General features: G+C 41.2%; 1 protein-coding gene across 1 annotated transcript in view; it reads left to right on the top strand.

Annotated features, from left to right (window-relative positions):
* col25a1 (collagen type XXV alpha 1 chain) overlaps positions 1 to 17,042 on the top strand; it is a 144,726-nt gene extending 127,684 nt beyond the window's left edge. Inside the window, exons 17-38 of the mRNA XM_080485866.1 lie at positions 397 to 441; positions 1,952 to 2,014; positions 3,159 to 3,227; positions 3,955 to 3,999; positions 5,160 to 5,204; positions 5,459 to 5,536; positions 5,969 to 5,992; positions 7,282 to 7,326; positions 7,552 to 7,596; positions 7,728 to 7,808; positions 7,884 to 7,946; positions 8,038 to 8,088; positions 8,327 to 8,353; positions 9,181 to 9,261; positions 9,639 to 9,674; positions 10,193 to 10,246; positions 10,343 to 10,396; positions 11,149 to 11,175; positions 11,919 to 11,972; positions 13,616 to 13,702; positions 15,909 to 15,947; positions 16,548 to 17,042. Coding sequence (XP_080341992.1) covers positions 397 to 441; positions 1,952 to 2,014; positions 3,159 to 3,227; positions 3,955 to 3,999; positions 5,160 to 5,204; positions 5,459 to 5,536; positions 5,969 to 5,992; positions 7,282 to 7,326; positions 7,552 to 7,596; positions 7,728 to 7,808; positions 7,884 to 7,946; positions 8,038 to 8,088; positions 8,327 to 8,353; positions 9,181 to 9,261; positions 9,639 to 9,674; positions 10,193 to 10,246; positions 10,343 to 10,396; positions 11,149 to 11,175; positions 11,919 to 11,972; positions 13,616 to 13,702; positions 15,909 to 15,947; positions 16,548 to 16,550 — 1,116 coding nt within the window. The 3' untranslated portion in view covers positions 16,551 to 17,042. The remainder of the gene's footprint in view (positions 1 to 396; positions 442 to 1,951; positions 2,015 to 3,158; positions 3,228 to 3,954; positions 4,000 to 5,159; positions 5,205 to 5,458; positions 5,537 to 5,968; positions 5,993 to 7,281; positions 7,327 to 7,551; positions 7,597 to 7,727; positions 7,809 to 7,883; positions 7,947 to 8,037; positions 8,089 to 8,326; positions 8,354 to 9,180; positions 9,262 to 9,638; positions 9,675 to 10,192; positions 10,247 to 10,342; positions 10,397 to 11,148; positions 11,176 to 11,918; positions 11,973 to 13,615; positions 13,703 to 15,908; positions 15,948 to 16,547) is intronic.
* The last annotated feature ends 544 nt before the right edge of the window (positions 17,043 to 17,586 follow it).

The following is a 17,586-nucleotide window of genomic DNA, read 5'->3' as shown; positions in this document are numbered from 1 at the left end:
GCTCTCTCACCAAAAAAGCTCTCTGCAACTTTTTTTTTAATGCAAACTAACTGATCGTTTTTCCTTCCAGGAAGCTGAACTTTTCACACCTTGCCCAAAACTATAAAATATAACTCCAGTGCACCCGTGATGGGTTGAGTGTTGTCGAGCCATGGCTGCATGAGTTGGTATGAGAGTGCATGTGCAGCACGTTTTGCTAATGCTAACTCCAACCCCCAAAAGACAGTACTCCTTCCGGACATGTTTGAAAGTACAGCAGCTTCACAGCCAAAAAAAAAAAAAGAACTTAAAGGGAAGAGAACGTGTCGAGCTAATAGAACCCCAAAGAGGCGACAAATGAGGCTTGACTCAGCTTAGCTTGGCTTGGCTGTAACGTGTCACACTTTTCCTGTGTAGGGAGAGCCAGGACTTCCAGGGCTGCCTGGACTCCCAGGGATAAAGGTAAATGCTTTGCTGTTTTTACCCCCCAGTCATTTCACCCCCCCCCCCCCAGTGTTGTCCCTGTCCATCCGCTTCAGCCCATTCGTACCAGACTCCAGCACAGAACGAGGCGGCACTATCGTCCTGCCTCCCGTATGACACGTTGAGGGCCAGTGATCTTGGCGATCTTGCCTTCCCAGCTCGGTGGGATCTGTATCTCGATCCGCAACAACAGTTGGGAGAGGCCTGGGCCTTCTGTGCAGTGAAAGGAGGCGAGACGAGTCGCTTTTAAAGCCGAACGAGGCAGAAGTCGGCAGGAATATTGTCTCCTTGAGATTTGTGACGAGCACCGAGGGTATGAATTAATGATCCCTGCCAGAGTGCCAGTCAAGAGACTCCATGCAAAATGTACCAAACCTACTGCCTGATTGGAAGCGCCTGTCACATTTGATTTAAAACTTCAGATTTATTTTTTTGCCGACCAGGTTGTCATTGTTTTACTGTTTGCTTTTATGTTTTTAACTCTATCAGCAGCAGATGGTGAAACGAAATGGCACAAATGGCGTCTAATAATTCACTGCCATCTCAGGCTTAGCGAGCAGCTATCGGCCCCAGTGTCTTTCAGGACCTTTAGCTTGAAATATAACATGTGAATGCAAGGAATGCTCACACAGGCATGATGATGATGATGATGATGATGATGATGCTTGTTACTGTTTTGCTTTTGTTTTTCCCTTCGTATGCTTGTAATGTGCTGGCCTTGTAAAAAAAAAACAAAAAAAAAACCAGCTTTCATTTTACATTTTATATACTCCTGTTTTTACTTAAGAGGCCTGTATGCTTGATGGATTCTAACAATATTCTGCTAACGCGGCACTCTCGGGTTCTAAGCTCGGCCTGCACTTTGTTCTGCTCCACATTCTTTGCTGTTTATTCAATCCAAGCTTCAGAGTTTGTGAACCGACTCTCCTTTACCTCTCTGAGAGCTCCCAGAGTGCTCGATGTGCTGGAGGTGGGAAGTCTTGCTTGCCAATTGTGTAATAATGAATTCCAGTTAAGTCATTTTGCAATCAAATGCAATGTAAAATCGAATCAAGCACAGAATCACACCTCGTGCTGGAAGCTCGCTCCTCGTGAGTGAAGTGCAAATGCAGAAACGTTAAAAGATTCGTCAGAAGTGGCTCAGGTCCCAGTTTTTGCGCACTCTTAATCAGAGCCCGTCTGTGCGCCCTGATGAGCCTCTAACAAGGTCAGTCGTCGCTGTCATTAAGGCTCGTGAGAGAGCTGCTCATTTGTGTGAAACCAGGGAAGAATTAAAAAAACAAAAAAAAAACACTGATAATATGTGTCTGTGTGTGATTTCTGCATGTGTTCCTGAGCGTATGTGTGTGTCTGTGTGCATGTGCATGTCTGTCGGTATGAAAGTACTTGCTAATGCATCTTGGGTATTTACTAAGTTGTCATTAGCAGGGATTGTGGGAAAAGGGATAATTGCTCTATCTTTTTTTTTTTGTTTGTTTTCTTCTTCCAGGGTGAGCCAGGATTTCTTGGTCCCCAGGGAGAACCAGGGCTTCCAGGACTCCCAGGGACTAAGGTGAGTAACCGAAGATTTCCACTATAACATTGTTTACTATACTAGAAATGCAGAATATATTGTAAAGGAGTATTTAAAGGCAAGAACTGGTTTGCTCCAATCATTTGCGGCTTCATTAGCTATCATCGTCACCTACCAGTAGATTAAGAGTTCGTGTTTTTATTCTAAATGTCACTCAGAAGTGGTCTGGACAAGCTAATCCTTCTCCACTACCTTTGAAATGTGACATTATCGCGGTGTGGGGAAGATAATCCAAGCGCACAAGAATTAACGTTCAAGATGTCCTTTTGCATCAAACTGTTTGCGGGGTGCTGATAATCAAGATTTATTAGTCTTGCGTCGTCTTCTGGCATATCTGTGCTGCTTAATGAAATGTCAGGGTGAAGCCTAAAAGAAATAGCTTTGCAAAAAAAAAAAAAAAAAAAAAAGGAAAGAAAAATGTCTGGCCTGATGATTATTCCTCATGTCCTCATCAGCTCACACATCGGAGACAACCAAGGGGGGGGTTTGCCTCATTTTTCAGGCTGCACTGCACATGATAACATGTCTAAGAGGACATTTTTCAATACACTGTGCAGAGTTACAGTCCATTATCTGCCTTTACAATGAGTTGTTATAAGTAAGCAGTTATTTGGATGGAAACCCGAAGTCCTCAGTGAATCAACACAGCTGAATAATGCCTGGGTCCCATTTGGTCTTAAGTAGCAGCAATCTGTAATGGCCAGCTGAGTTATACCACAGCCCCCACTATTGGCTGGCTGCAGTTGGTTCACGACGTGAAGAAAGTATCACACAGAGAATATTCATATTGATATTAAAGGGCAACAAAAGCTTGATACTCGACGCCCTTTAGAAAGGACTTAACCTTGCCAAAGGGCACGTCTAAAAGAGCTGTGCTGACTCATCGTAGGTATCTACAATTCACCGTGTAAATCAGATGAGTAAGCAATCTCTGAGGAGCTCCTCCAGCACACGGTTCACTCAATTTGATACGGCAGAGCGTCGGGAGAGGCCCGACGATCGGCAAACGGGCTGCGGCTCTTCTGCTGACAGTAAAACGCCCTGCTCAGCACTTCTGGCACTTCATAAACACAGCTTGCAGGGGAACCGTGATGGCTCACCTTTGTTCTTTTTCCCTGTGCAGGGTGAGAGAGGCGACCACGGACCCCCAGGAAAGGGTGAACGAGGAGAGCTTGGACCTCTCGGACCAAAGGTAAGTAACTGGAGGAATTGAAGTCCCCGAATGTGGCATGAAATACCTTAGAACACCTTGCAAGTGTGTCTTTGTAGCTTTGCTGCCATCTAGAGCTCCGCTGATTGAGACGCGTGCCGTGACGCTCCCACAGGTTTCAGGACGGAGAAAATGCATCACATATTCACTTTTTGATAACAAAGGAATCTGGCTAAACCATTATAGCCTGTAATATGTCCGAAGCATTCCCTGGAGTGCATGTAGAGTAAACCAAAAATGTGAATGAGTTTACCATTGTTTATGTCTGGCCCTGACCCAGCAGGTAGCCTAAGCCCCAGTCTAAACGTAGACGACGCTGAGATCTGGTTCTCATCCTATTAGGAACCCCCAAAGTGAAATCTCTCTTTTGTCAGCAACAGAGTTCAAATAAACACCCCGTGCGTGCCGTGGAAGTTAGGGCATATTAAAAGTAAGTTATTTCATTGAAGCAGACTGCGCCGCTCTCTCGGGAGGAGTAACAGAGCCTGATGATATTTCTTGGATGAAATGTGCATTAGAAATGAATTGAATTTTTCATGGTGGATTTGCAATGAACCCATAAAGAGAGTTTGTTTTACGTTTTTCAATTTTTATGACGATATCTCAAGTGCTTAGCTTTTTCTGTTTTTTGAGAACCCCCCCCAACCCCCAACCCCCCACCCAGAAAAAAAAAATTCGGTCCTCATCTGTGTTTTCTGGCTTGCTGCAGGGTTCACAGGGAGAGACGGGTACTCCTGGCCTGAAAGGGTCAAAGGTGAGTATAGCAGACATGTTTTCTTTAATTTAGTGGAGAGAATGCTGGTCCCTTGTTATGTAGAATTCACCTCATCCTCTTTTGCACAATGGAAAGCTGTAATGAATCACTTAGTAGTGGGCACAGCGTTAACTATTCCTCCAGCTGCTTCTTTCAGTGACTCAATACACCATCTTGTGGTGCAAACTTGTATTGCACCACTAAATATGCTTTGACAAAGTGGAAAATGTACTTAGACTAGATATTACTTTATTAGGTATCAGCAACATGGTTCACAAGATTATATTGATTTACATTACATTCTGTACCATAGAAACCTATATGGTTGGATGGATTTGCGTTTTCAGAGTCAGTTCTGTCTTTTAATTACATGTTTATAGCAGGAGTCTGAACACAAATCTTAATGATGTTTATTACATATGTTGTTTTTAGGTTTTAATAACTGTTTTTTAAAACAAATCTTCAGATTTTTGTGTATTATTCATGGTGGTCATCTGTTTTATTCATTTTATCAGTTGTAACATTAGAGCAATATTGCATTTGCACCATGTCAGGTGACAAATTCATAAATAGTAAAGTTGATCTGGAGCCACATACTGCTGTGTAATCTAATAACATGTAAGTCTGTCAAATTTAATTACCCACTTGTTGAGGATTTTTTCGTTGCCCTTTTTGTTTGTTGAGGTGAATATAATCTGTAGAATTTGTTATCTTGACAGTGAAGATAAAAGTGAAGTTATGCCACTTCTTAATTATTTATTTAAATGCACAAAAGCATTATAGTAATAATACAAACATTAAAAACAGTATTTAAATTGAAAAAAAACCCCAAGATTAAATAAACTACGACTGTGTTGACTTCTCGTATAGTGCATTATAAGTGTAGGTAGATTAGATATAAAGATAAATAAATCATCAGTTGGCAAGCATGATGATAATAGAACAGATGACTCAAATATACAATTAAACACACTAAAGTAACGCCAACATTCATACTAATATACAGTATATAAAATAAGGGTTAAACATTAGGGAACTTTATTAGAATTTCAAAATGTGCATTACATTGCGAACATGTTTGAGCTGTTTTCTTTTTTATCTTCTAATATTATAACTAAAGTTCCAAGAGTTAAACAATAAAATCTGTCTTCTCCCATCAGGGGGAAACTGGAGATAAAGGAGACCTGGGACCTCTCGGCCCAATGGTAAGCAAATATAATAATTATTAATAATCATGCATTTATTTTTGACTATAGATTCTGCTGGTGAATACTCCCAAATGTAAGGCAGTTACAAGTGAACCTACACGTACTTCACCACCAGGGGGCAACATTTGGACCTTAATAGTGCTTTGGGACACGTTCCTTCAGTTTTTATTCAGCTCACATTTAGTTTGAATGAGGTGTTCAATGCGATAGATGATGTGATAAAGATTTTTCTTGATGGTGACGACTTGCAGGGTCCCCCTGGACAAAAAGGAGAGCAGGGAGCCACGGAAATCATCGACTACAACGGAAACATTCAGGAGGCTCTCCAGGTCAGTCCAGTCGCTTCAATCGGGCCACAGAACTCTTTGATTCGGCTCTTTTTTGGAAGAATAGCTTATTTAATTTCAGGTTGGGAAATTTACTGTCCGTTTGTTGAATTTTTAACTTTCTTTCACATCAACAGATCTGAAATACTTTATGAGTTGTGTTAAACTATTGCCTTGTTTATTGAACAGAATGTAAAAACATTTAAGTTCAAGCGCCACCCACATTTTTGAAAAGCCCTTAAGCTCCGATGTTTATAGCTTATTTAAAGCGAGTGCACACCTTCTCCTCAGCGGGTAAACATCACCGACTCTTTGTTCGTCAAGTAGTTCTGAGAGTGGTGCAGAATTGTGCTGACGCAGCGATTTCTTTTCAACGTGACCTCTGCAATCTTCTCTCTCACCCTCTTTCCTTTTCCACTCCTTCACCCACTACAGAAGATTACCACTATTACAGTCACGGTAATTAGGCTCTGTGTATTCTGTGTATTGTGTCATCGCCACAAGTGATTCACCTTTGTCCCAGCATGGGCCCAACTCAATCCCAGCTCCGATTTGCACTGCCCTGTTGTGTTTGTGCTGCCTCACCCCAGAAAAGTGATGCTTGACGGCGAATGAAAGAGCGGTGATGCTCGACGCGCTGCCTGAGCTGCTGCTTGTCTCCTTGGCTGTGCATTACTCATCAGTTTTAAACAAGAGCATGGCGTTTAGAGGGAAAAAAAAGTCTGTTTGTCCGTTCATATTTGGTTAAAAATCATACTTCTTTGTTCTAAATTTACACAAAACGTAAATGTGAGGATATAAAAAATGCACAAGTGTTTATTTGAGACGCATTGTCCTTAAAATAATCGACAATCCACACGTAATAAGAATAAAAGCATTTCTGTGCACAAGCCAAGACAATTAATAGAAGAAGTAATGCATGGGAAAATTAATTTATATTCAATATATGAATTTAAGAATGTTTTAAGTATTTACTTTTGTATTATAAATAGATAGCACTTAATTTCATTTATTTCATTTTCATAGACTGGTTAATATTCTAGATTTTATTTTCACTTGTTGAATTACATTTTTGTATTTTTTTTGTACTTTGAAATGAAAATTAAAATATTTATATAAATACTCATTAGAGTCAGAGGTCAAAAAATGGTTTGTAAATCTTTGTGAAAACATCTCCCTTGGATATTCTGAAGGTTTTCAAGCCAGCATTTACGGTCTTTCATTTGGTCCACTATTGTTTTTATTATTATGATTATTATTTATCTATATATGTATTGCCAGTTTGGCACTTCGTCATGAAGCCCTCACACTTATCATCAATATAATTATTTCACAATTTAGGACATTCATTATTCATATTTCAAATGGACCTCACATGCCTGGGGCAGCAGGGGGTTCTGACTTTGCTCAGGCAGCTACAGCGGTAACCCGATGTCAGTGGGATTCGAACCAGCAAACCTTTGGTCAAAAGTTCCCCTCTCTAACTTCTCGGCCTCCACTGCCTGCTAATCGTGTCACTGACAAGGAGTCGTTCATACACGTGTCCTCACTGTCATGGCCTTTGCATGTGTCTCATTTCAGCTTCCTTTTCATTGGTCTGTGATGGCTGACGTGTTTATGATTGTTCCATTGGGGGGGTTTGTTCAAACTGGACTCATTTGAGCTGATCACGCAAACCAGAACGCAGAAATACAGTTGATTAAATAGAATGATCGAATCTCGCTGTGTCTCTATTTCTTTGTGTCCAGGGTCCTCCTGGGCCTGCCGGGCCAATGGGACCACAGGGCATCAAGGTAAGAAGACTCATGACATAGAAGTAAAAAAGTGAATCTAGAGTGGTCTTTGTGTACGAGTGGGTTTCCTCCTGGTATTCTTATTGGGCTTATTGGCCACTCTAACAGGTGTGAGTGTGAGTAGTGACCTGTCCAGGGTGGAGACACACAATTACCAAGGTTGTCTTGTATATTAACTTCTAATCCTCCGACAATGGCTGAATGGGTTGTTCTGTGTGCTCGCAGGGCGATCGTGGCATGCCCGGTCTCCCCGGACTTGATGGAGAAAGAGTAAGTCGACTTCAAATTCACTTACGTTGAGTTTAGAAACTCGCATTACATTTATTATTCTGCTCATTAACATTTTTGCCCAATTTGAGTAGTTCAGCTCAGGTTATCTTTAACTTCCCATCCTCCCTCAGGGCTACAAAGGCTCCAAAGGAGACATGGGAATGCCTGGAGCTTCAGGGGACAAAGGCACAACTGGCTTAACCGGATTACCCGTAAGAAAATCTCTTCCACATCTTTGTGGTTTCACTCCTCAACCACCTCATCCAATGTCAACTTTTCTGTCTCAGGGTGTCAACGGGGCTAAAGGGGACAAAGGAGACTCAGGACTCCCTGGTCCTCAAGGCCCATCTGTACGTGAAGTATAATGCACGTCACAGAAATACACAAGCTTGTTTCCCTGAGGAGTACTGTTGTATTATATAATCTATAAACTATTTCCAGATTATCGGCCCCCCGGGGTCTTCCGGCCCTCATGGATCCCCAGGACCGATGGTGAGATGTGGAACTTGCACACTCAAAATAGATTAAACCACAAAGTATAAATCCTCCTCACGTGAAGTACAAACAAAGATCAGGTTGGAGAATCTGTCACCACATGACGACGATGGGAAGTAGTCCCAGTTTTGACAACAGAGTATTTGACTTGACTATTGAAAAGTGGATTATTATGTATTGAGACCGTGTTTTTGTAGAGCTGTGACATTTTACACTTGCAATGTTTTTTTTCCAGGGACCTCATGGCTTTCCTGGACCAAAGGTAAACCTCATCCAGAACATAGACATTCAGTCTTTTTCACCTTTTGACATACTTGTATGTATTAACTCAAATTCAACCTGTGGTTCTCAACACTGATCCCTTTTTCCCCTTTCGATTCTCAAATCCATCTTTTACACCGAGGTTGTGCAGAAGGTGGCTTGATTAATGCCATTATTAAATAATCGTAGTGAAAAAAATGGAAAAATTTTAACTTTAAAGTGCATCAAAGTGCCTATAAAAATAAAACTAGTGATGATCGACGCCATGCAAATGTGTTTGGCCACATCTGTTGGAGGACAGTCACACTAAATAGTGTATTAGATGTGTCAAAGATTTTATACCTTCTCACAGAAATCCAGTGATGTCATGTTTAGACACATTTTTTGGCAAAGAAATAAATAATTATATGTGTTTTACGCAGTTTTACGCAGATGTTAATATGGATGAATGACACATAATGGTGTCTTTTCTATACTTTCTATGCTTTTTTTTTTTTTTTAAGTTTCCAGTTAAAAATTGACCCTTGAAATGCCCTTAACAAACTCTCTGGGGTTCAGTTAGAGGTACTCAAAGAAGAGATTTGGCCTGCCGAGCAGAACTGCTGGACGACTTTACGGCAGCAAGCCGGTTCCGGACAGACACAAAAGCGGCAGCCTCAGGTGGATTAGGATTTGGATTGACTCTTATATTTATGGCCCGGAGGTTTTGAGAAGCCGGCCAGAGGCCTGCCACCGCTCCAGACTAACTGCTGGAACCAAATTTGCTCCCGTCCATTGTATGCGTCACAAAATGAATGTTTGATCCGCTTCTCCCCTTGTTTTCTCCAGGGTGAACCTGGCTTGCATGGTCTGAAGGGGATGAGAGGGGAACCGGGACACAAAGGGGACCGCGGTCCGCTTGGTCTCCCTGTAAGTACAGCCGCGGGCTATCTCCGACCACACAGCAGTCCTGTGCTTTATTATCTGCAGAACACCATAGAACCCCCCCCCACCCCCACCCACCCACCCCCCACCCATTTCTATTTTAGCCCTGCCAAATTTCTCGTCGTGCATCAGTGCACGCATTTGAGTGTGTTTTTTGTGTGTGTACATGTGTGTAGCTATAATGCCTTCTCCATCTTCTGTCCTCATTTTCATTTGCCTGGGCCGACTACGCTGCCAAGCGCCTTGTAACACGGTGTAATTTAGTTGTTGTGAACCCTGCCATCAACCTGCCCTTAATAACAGTGTTCATCTGGTACTAATCCCGCCTTGTTCATGTCACTCATACCTCCATAACCACACAGGGAGCCTCCGGCTTGGACGGCAAGCCCGGAATTAGGGTGAGTGTCATGTGATCGAGAGGCTTCACCACCCAACTTTTCTCCCCCCCCCCCCCCCCTCCCCCCTTCTCACCCTCCATGCAGTCCCCTCCCCCCCTTTTCCTCTTTTATTTTTTATTAATTTAGTCATGTCGCTTAATTCTTTCTATGACCAAAATTTTTATTTTTTTTCTTGAATTTCAGTATTGTGTAGTCAAATCCCACGAGTTCAGCCACAGATAGCGACCATACACAACACCGTTCCAGCAGGCATTTCAAGGCTCTTGTTTTGTCCCGTGTTGCATTAACTGAGCATTAACACACACTCATACATTAACTTTGTCAGCGGTGTTGTAAACGTCCTCTGTGGCCAATGCACGTCTACTAGTTCCGTGTGCTGGTTAGTAGGTCAAACCAGGTTGGGAATGTTGAACACACAATATGCAGAGGCTACATCTGACATCCTGCTGTTTGCTTGTAAAAGACCTGAACTTAAGTCCGAAGACGTAAACTCACCATCACACAATGATTCTCTGCAGGGCATGGATGGACCTCCTGGTCCAGCGGGTCCAGCTGGGCCAAAGGGTGACATAGTAAGACTGACTAATTTCACCTCACAGACAAACTGGTCGAGTCGTAAGTTCTGTTTGGCTTCATTTAGTGACGTAACTTTGACGTGTTTGCTCTAGGGAGAGAGAGGAGCTTCAGGAGAACCAGGACCAAGAGGACCGTATGGATTACCTGTAAGTCTGCCATGGAATATTTAGGTGGGAATGTCAATTGTAGTGTAATGTAAGAGCTAATGTATCTCTGAAAGTGTTTTTTATCATGATTACATGAGGTTATATTTGATAGTTGTTCACACAAACTGTCTACTGTCATTCTTTATATTTGTATTATATTTCTACTTTTAGGGTATGATATAGACCAGGGTTTTTTAAAGTGTGGGAGGATGAGCCCGTCTTCATAGAGCTTAACTACAATACAAACCTTACATACTGTTTGTTTTTCACATATGATTTTCTTTTAAATTATTATTATTTTTTAAAACATGTAATATTCCACCTTCTCATGAAGTTTCACGCGCACGATTGGTGTGTGAGCGTGAAGTGCTTTCTGAATTATGAAACGGTGGAAAAACACTAAATAAGTAAAATCCATTTTGTATCGACCAATTTTCTGGTAAGTCATCCTATATATGCATTTGGTTTGCATTTGATAAAATTATAATCACCTTCTACTTATTTTACATTACCCTGGTTTCTTAATCAAACATTTAAATAGATTATTTTTAAGGCATTTTGGGAGACAAAAGAATCTCGAAAAGCGTCCCCAGATTTTTCCAGCGACTGCACCCCTACTTGAAGCCCCCCAGGAGCCCTGCCCCACACTTTGAAAACCACTGATACTATATAGATCGTTTATGAGATCAAATTGCATGTCAATATCTGCTTTTTGTGTGATAATCGCTCAGCAAAACTTGTTTTCCCCACAGGGAGCTGCTGGAACACCAGGATTGGATGTAAGTCACTTCAATGTCTTCGGATGAGTTTCTATCAGAGAGGATTAGCAACAGCGAGAGTGGATTTCTTCAGAGTACAGTTCAATTCAACTTTATTTATATAGCGCCAAATACAACACAGTCATATCTAGGTGTTTTTTTTTTTACAGAGAGAAACCCAACAGATCATTTAGCATGCAAAAGCTTTCATTGTGGAAAACCCCAAAAGACACACAAAATGTGACTTTTCAATGAATCGCAGTTTTGTTTTTTCAATGATCCATCATTTGTTCCCTGATTAGAACAAAGCTTAGTCTAAACAGCAGTTTACATCATGAACTGTTTTTTTTTTCTAAGAAATCGAGCTGTAGGCTTTAAGAAAATACAAGGAAAGATTCCTTTTTTTTTTAACTATAGAGAATAATGGTAGAGAATGTATTGTCTCTAGATCTTGAGGAATACTTTCTGACCAAGGTGTCATTGCTGTAAGGATGAATGTCAAATCAAAAGAAGCCACGTTATTTACTGTATTAACATGTTTACACACACTACAATTGTTTTATAACTTTTTCTGAGTGCTCCGCATTCGTATTTCTTGTGAACTCCATTTCGTTTTTCTTCTCCTCCACCTTCCTTCTGTCACCTTCGGATTTCATTTAAGCTCGATTCTGAAGACTTTTATCTTTATGAGGGCGAGAAAAAGCCTCTTCTGTCTTTGCCCGGTGAAAAGCCAGAGTAATGAAGTGGAGTTGTGCCTTTTTTAGGGGTTGCCGGGCTTAAGGGGAGAAAAAGGCGACGATGGTGAAAGAGGAGAAAAGGTAGACGTAGACGTGCTGCAATGGCCTGCTTTTGAACCCCTTAACACAACGGAGGACTGATGTCAATGGACAGTGATTTGTTGGACTGCAGGACCTGTGGCGGTTTTCTAAAGTGGCTGACAACAACACAAGAGCTCAAAATAAAAAGCTGTCCAGTTAAATTATTACTTTATGATTTTGCAGTATTAGGCATCGTCACAGTATTATACGTTTCCTTTACGTTTTGCAGACTTGTTGTACATATTTCTTTAGTTTTACTGCAATTGGATCACAGCGACAGACGACGGAAATCTACCTTTTGCATAAAATGTCACCCACAGTCTTTTCAAACCAGTTTTTTTTATTTTTTTATTTTTTTTGTTCTTCACATTTTAATGATTTACCATCTCATTCCTTTCAAAATCACAAGTCCGATCTCATTTTAAGGCATTGAAAAGTGATTTCAACCCGAACAAGTCCATTGACAACAGGCTCTTACAGATCATGTTTGTTTTCTTTTCCCGTGTTTCCATGCATGACCATCAAACATTTCACCTCGTTCTTGAGCCTGTCGCTAACCCTTCAGTTATCTGGTGGTAGTATGTTTCCCTGACACTCTTCTACAGCCTTCCTGTCTATAAGAAACCGTTATCCTGCTAATTGGTCAGCTCGTTATATCTATAACTTTGTGATCCTGTTTTTCTAGCACTGTTGACATTTTAGCACGGTTTCTTTCAGGTATTTAACAGGCTTGAAGTAAATTTGCCATGTGGTGATTTATCAAAATGGCATTTTGGGAAATACAGTGTAAACGAGCAGTAAATACACATTTTGTTGAGTTGTTGCTGCTGACGTCGGAGCAGTGGTAGTACACTAACCTGCCATCAGAGGAGCACTTTCTGTGTATTCTCTAAAATCAGAAAAAAAAGTTATAAGTGCTGAGATGACTTCTCTAAGCCTGTGCATGGAAAGCATGAAAAGAAAAGACACTTTGGTAAATGAAATCTGCCGATTATGATGGAAAGATACCGTATTGTTCCAAATATAAGATGACTGCCCACCTCTCAGACGTTACATGTGGTATAAATACTGATGCAATTCAAAATACTTTGAATATCTTGTTAACAACGTCCAGCAGCTGAAGCCGACTCCTTATCTCACCCAGCATTTTCCTCTTGTTTCTATATGAGAAAGCCCCAATTAGTCAGATCCACTGTATTTCCAGAAAAAAAATGCAGTCTTATATTTGAACCAATATGCTATTTCTAAAGATGAAATTATTTAGTTTACGTTCACAACACTTCTTATATTGAATCAATGTTCAGAAAATGATTATTTAAAGGGATAAAGTTCAAGTTCTTTTGTCTTTCTTGTAGTTTCTGTTCCCCTGCTACTCTTTCTCATCCTTTATGCCCTTGACACCCCTTCGTGATGAACTCCTCTCCACGCTCTCCTACCGTACTATACCCCCCTTTTTGTCCTGCTTTTGACCTAAGGAATGGTTTTTTTTTTTTTAAATGCCCAGTATTCTCCCCCTCCTATCTAACACTGATCATGTGTCTTCCTCTTGTGGGCCATAGCCTCCCTTCATTAATCGCTCCTTAATTCCTTTCAATTGTTTAAAGATAAATGATTTTAACTTGACTGAACCGTTGTATCCACAGGGGGAGAAGGGAAAGAAGGGCAAAAAAGGGCCTAAGGGCGAGAAAGGAGAACAGGGTGCCCCAGGATTAGATGCACCCTGCCCATTGGTATGTCCCAACTGTGAGCTGGAGGTCGCCTCCCAGCCGTGTAGAGCAGTCGCCCCCAAACAGGGATGAGCTCTTTGTGGCTGCACTGAGACCCAGCATCCTGCCATCTGAGAAATCCAATTCATCAAAATGACTCACAGAGGCTATTACACTCCCCAAAGTCAGTCTTAGAAACTGGCCATTAATTACGGAGGATCATATGATGGGGCAGGATCGTGGTCCAGCCAGCTCACAGGGCGGCTCCTCCTCCGGCCTCACTTTGTGTCCGTCACGGTCGGACGGACGCAAAGGTGACAGGTCGTCCACCTCTCTCCCAGTAACACTGCGAGGTCATCTTTGCAAACAGGGTTTCCGGGGATTTAAGGGTGAAAAGGGGGAACCAGGGCAGCCAGGTCTGGACGGGCTGGATGCCCCATGCCAATTGGTACAGTATTCCTCTTTTTCCTAAACCACTCACCCATGCATGTCGCTCTTCACCTTCAGTCATTGCTGAAACACAAACCATGCATGACTTGAGAGCTTGGAAGGCATGAGCACATCCCAATTTCATTCATTTTTCCATTTGTAAAGTTTAAAAACAAACACACATGTAGAATATGTCACTAACATCCTGACTGCAAGCAGCCTCCTCTTGATGATACATATCACAAGTGAAATATATAGAAGATAATCGATCCTTCAGTTTCTCTCCCTCTAACCGAATCCTTTCATTTCCCTGATTCCCTTGAAAGCTAAAGAAAATAAAGTTGCCATTGAATTCTTTACCCTTCTCGCTGATTTCTTCGTTGGACCGGTTCCCTTTTAACCAGATGCTAACACAGACTCCTTCACTGATGAGTTCCCCATGCTGCAGGCACATGGGCTCTTCCTCTGCTCTGTTAACGCTCCTGTCCCCTCCTGTTTTTGTACCAATTGGGCCAGACCATGACCAGAGGGAAAACAAGTGATTTAGTCATTATTCCTGCAGACATATGCACGCTGGAGTGACGTTGAAGTGATGCTTTTTATCATTTATTTCTTGTAATGCATGGCGTTCCCGTGTGTATTTATGTATATGTTGGTGTTTAAATTATGGCCAATTACTGCCATATTAAAAAAATATATATATAGCAAAAGTATATAAGCGGATTTAGTTACAGTAAGTAAGAATGCACGCATATATCACAAGTTAGTATATTTTCAAGCACATTACAATATGTTGTCGTGTTCCTGAATCCTCTAGTTCTTTGAAATTTCACCTTGGGGGGGTTAATGAAGATAAAAGCATAGAATCATTGACATGTTGATGTGCATGTGTTACATTTTGCTGTGTGTCATGTGCATGCATACGATCGCACTTTCATACAGATATTTTAATGTATAGGTCATAGTTTGTTGTACTTTATGTAACACTTAGAGATGCAGCATGGATACTGCTACTGCATCAAGCATGTTAATTTAACCTAAAGTTTGATTAAAGTCTGATTAGTTGGATAATTAAAGAACCAACGACAGTCCCTTGATTCATTATTATACTTATTGTCATATAATATGTAATGGTGAAGTTAAACATGTACATAATAAGACTTTATCTCTTAATCCTATTCAAAGAACGCATCTCCATATTGTGACGATTTTTCAAAACGTTTGAATATTCCTCTGTAAATGGAACAAATCCAAACAAGCAGCAGCTTTCCTCCTGGAATTGCTGGCTATTTAACAGAAGTAATGCGGGACAAACTCTAGATCTTAAGAAGTATGAAGAAAAAATTTGTTTTTAAAAGCTCATAGTTCATTCAGTCATTATTTAAGTATTCAAGCTTAAAACTAAAATATTAATGAATATTGTCCACTGGAAATGTGTCATTCTTTAGTGTGCTTTATCGTTAAACTGATTGGCTTCAGGGTTTTTCAAAGTATGATATACAACATCACATAAAACCTGATTTCAATCTTTAAGACCCTCCAGTTTTCCTGGAGGTCAATCATCATAACTAGACTCTTTTGCATTTTAATACCTTTTGCAGAGAGTTTTCACTGTAAGAATTGTATCTCTTAACTGGGTGCATTGTTTCAAAGGATTATCTAAATGTCTTGCCATGTGTGTTTATCTGTACCTTTGGTATCAGAGTATCTCAGGTTTAACCCCAGTGTTTATGTACTACTCATGTTAACAGAAGGCCATTCAGTCGTGTTTCAGTTCTCACTGTTGCTCTTCTCTAAACAGGGCCCGGATGGATTACCAATGCCTGGCTGCTGGCAGAAGGTAAAAACATATTTGTAATTGATATTGGTGAACATTGTATGTATCAGATGTTCAGAGTGAACAAAAACGGAAGGAAAATAACTATATTACGTTCATCCTTTATCTGTCTTGATAAAAATTGTAAAGATTGGTCGAGACTAAAGGGCCATTTCTAGCAAATAGTTGCTCACTATTACAATTATGCCATTTTTTTTCACATTTTTTTCACATTGGAGTCACTTAAGTCGTTTAAGACACACGTAAGGTTGCAAGTGTATTTACTATTTAAACAGCAGAAGCACTGGATGGGACAATGACAACTCCATCTGTCTCAAAATCAGCAACGCTGTGCTTTTAAGGCTCTTTGAGTTTCGTGCAGTAATTCTTTACAGCCAGGTGTTTTTGAACATGTTGTTTACTCACTGTCGTTTTCTAAGGTTTATGTTTCATGTGGGTTTCAGTTTTTGTATATTTGCATGAGCTTCCTGACAGTAACTCACAAGGCTGCGTGAAAAAAAATCCCACCGTGTCAAAAACAAAGTGTACAAGTCGTGAAACAAAGTGAAACAACCCCATGTCATGTCATTCTCTCTCCTGTCTGTCTTTTTTTTTTTTTTGCAGTGATCACTCTAACCTGAAACGCATGGAGTTTGTAAATAATGCTTCTTTTATGGTATTTATAGTTTTTTAATGGAAAACAAGTCTAAAAGAAAAGAAGTCTATGTGTACAACCATACGAAAAGAGATAACCATCCTGAGTTTCATGCCCTAAGCTGCTTCTACTCACCTCGCCGTGTGGAAAAAAAACAAAGAAACAAACAAACAAGCAAGCGTGTGTGTCTGCTATTCTCACATCGCCATTGTGGTGGACTTCAAGTCGTCCGTCGGCTGGTGGCAGAACTTGTCTCTTTAGTCTTTGCATGGCTCAGACTGGAGCATCGCAGCCCGGGGGTGAGAGGAGGCATGGGAGGAAGAAGAAGAGGAGGAGGAGGAGGAGAAGGAGGAGGAAAGGCGATCTGGACTGGCTCCCTAACACCAAACGCTACGTGTTTTGTGTTTATGTCGTCTCAAACAAGCTCACCACCCATTCGTGCAGCACCATGTTTTCAAAGACTTAAAAAAAAAAACACAAGGAAAAAAAAGACTGTGCCAAACAGAACATTGCAGCCCCCGGTCCTTGGGGGGGACAAGAAGCATGAGTAGTGTACTGCAACTGTATTTATGTGTATTGTACATACTTGTCACTGTTTTGTGGTTGCATCATGGCTTCTGCAGACAAACAATACTAACAAGAGAGAAACCATGAAACCCCCTCCAACAGCTCTGAATCAGTCATTTTAATTTTTTTGCTTTCCTTTAATCTACCCAAGGGAGTCACGCCATGGCTGGTAGCCTGAACAACCACCCACCCCCCCCCCTCTGCCCCGCCCCGCAGAAAGTAAAGCTGTTGGTTGTTATTGCTTTATTGTGGTGATGCCTGCAGTGGGTACCGTATCAGCAGGTTTTTCACTGTTGCACTCACGAGGCTCGGCGTTTTCAGTGCGGCGCCTCGCTACAGCCACACGTAGAGGTGGGTGGAGAGGGGGAGCTCGGCTGGCTCGCTGCACTGACCCCCAAAAACAAACGCGGCAACCCAAGCAAAGTCTGGACATTTTGGACA

The sequence above is a fragment of the Lipophrys pholis genome (genome assembly GCF_963383615.2).
Source record: "Lipophrys pholis genome assembly, chromosome: 18".
Classification (NCBI taxonomy): domain Eukaryota; kingdom Metazoa; phylum Chordata; class Actinopteri; order Blenniiformes; family Blenniidae; genus Lipophrys; species Lipophrys pholis.
The sequence above is the reverse complement of the archived record's forward strand: the minus strand, read 5'-3'. Positions and strand labels throughout refer to the sequence as shown.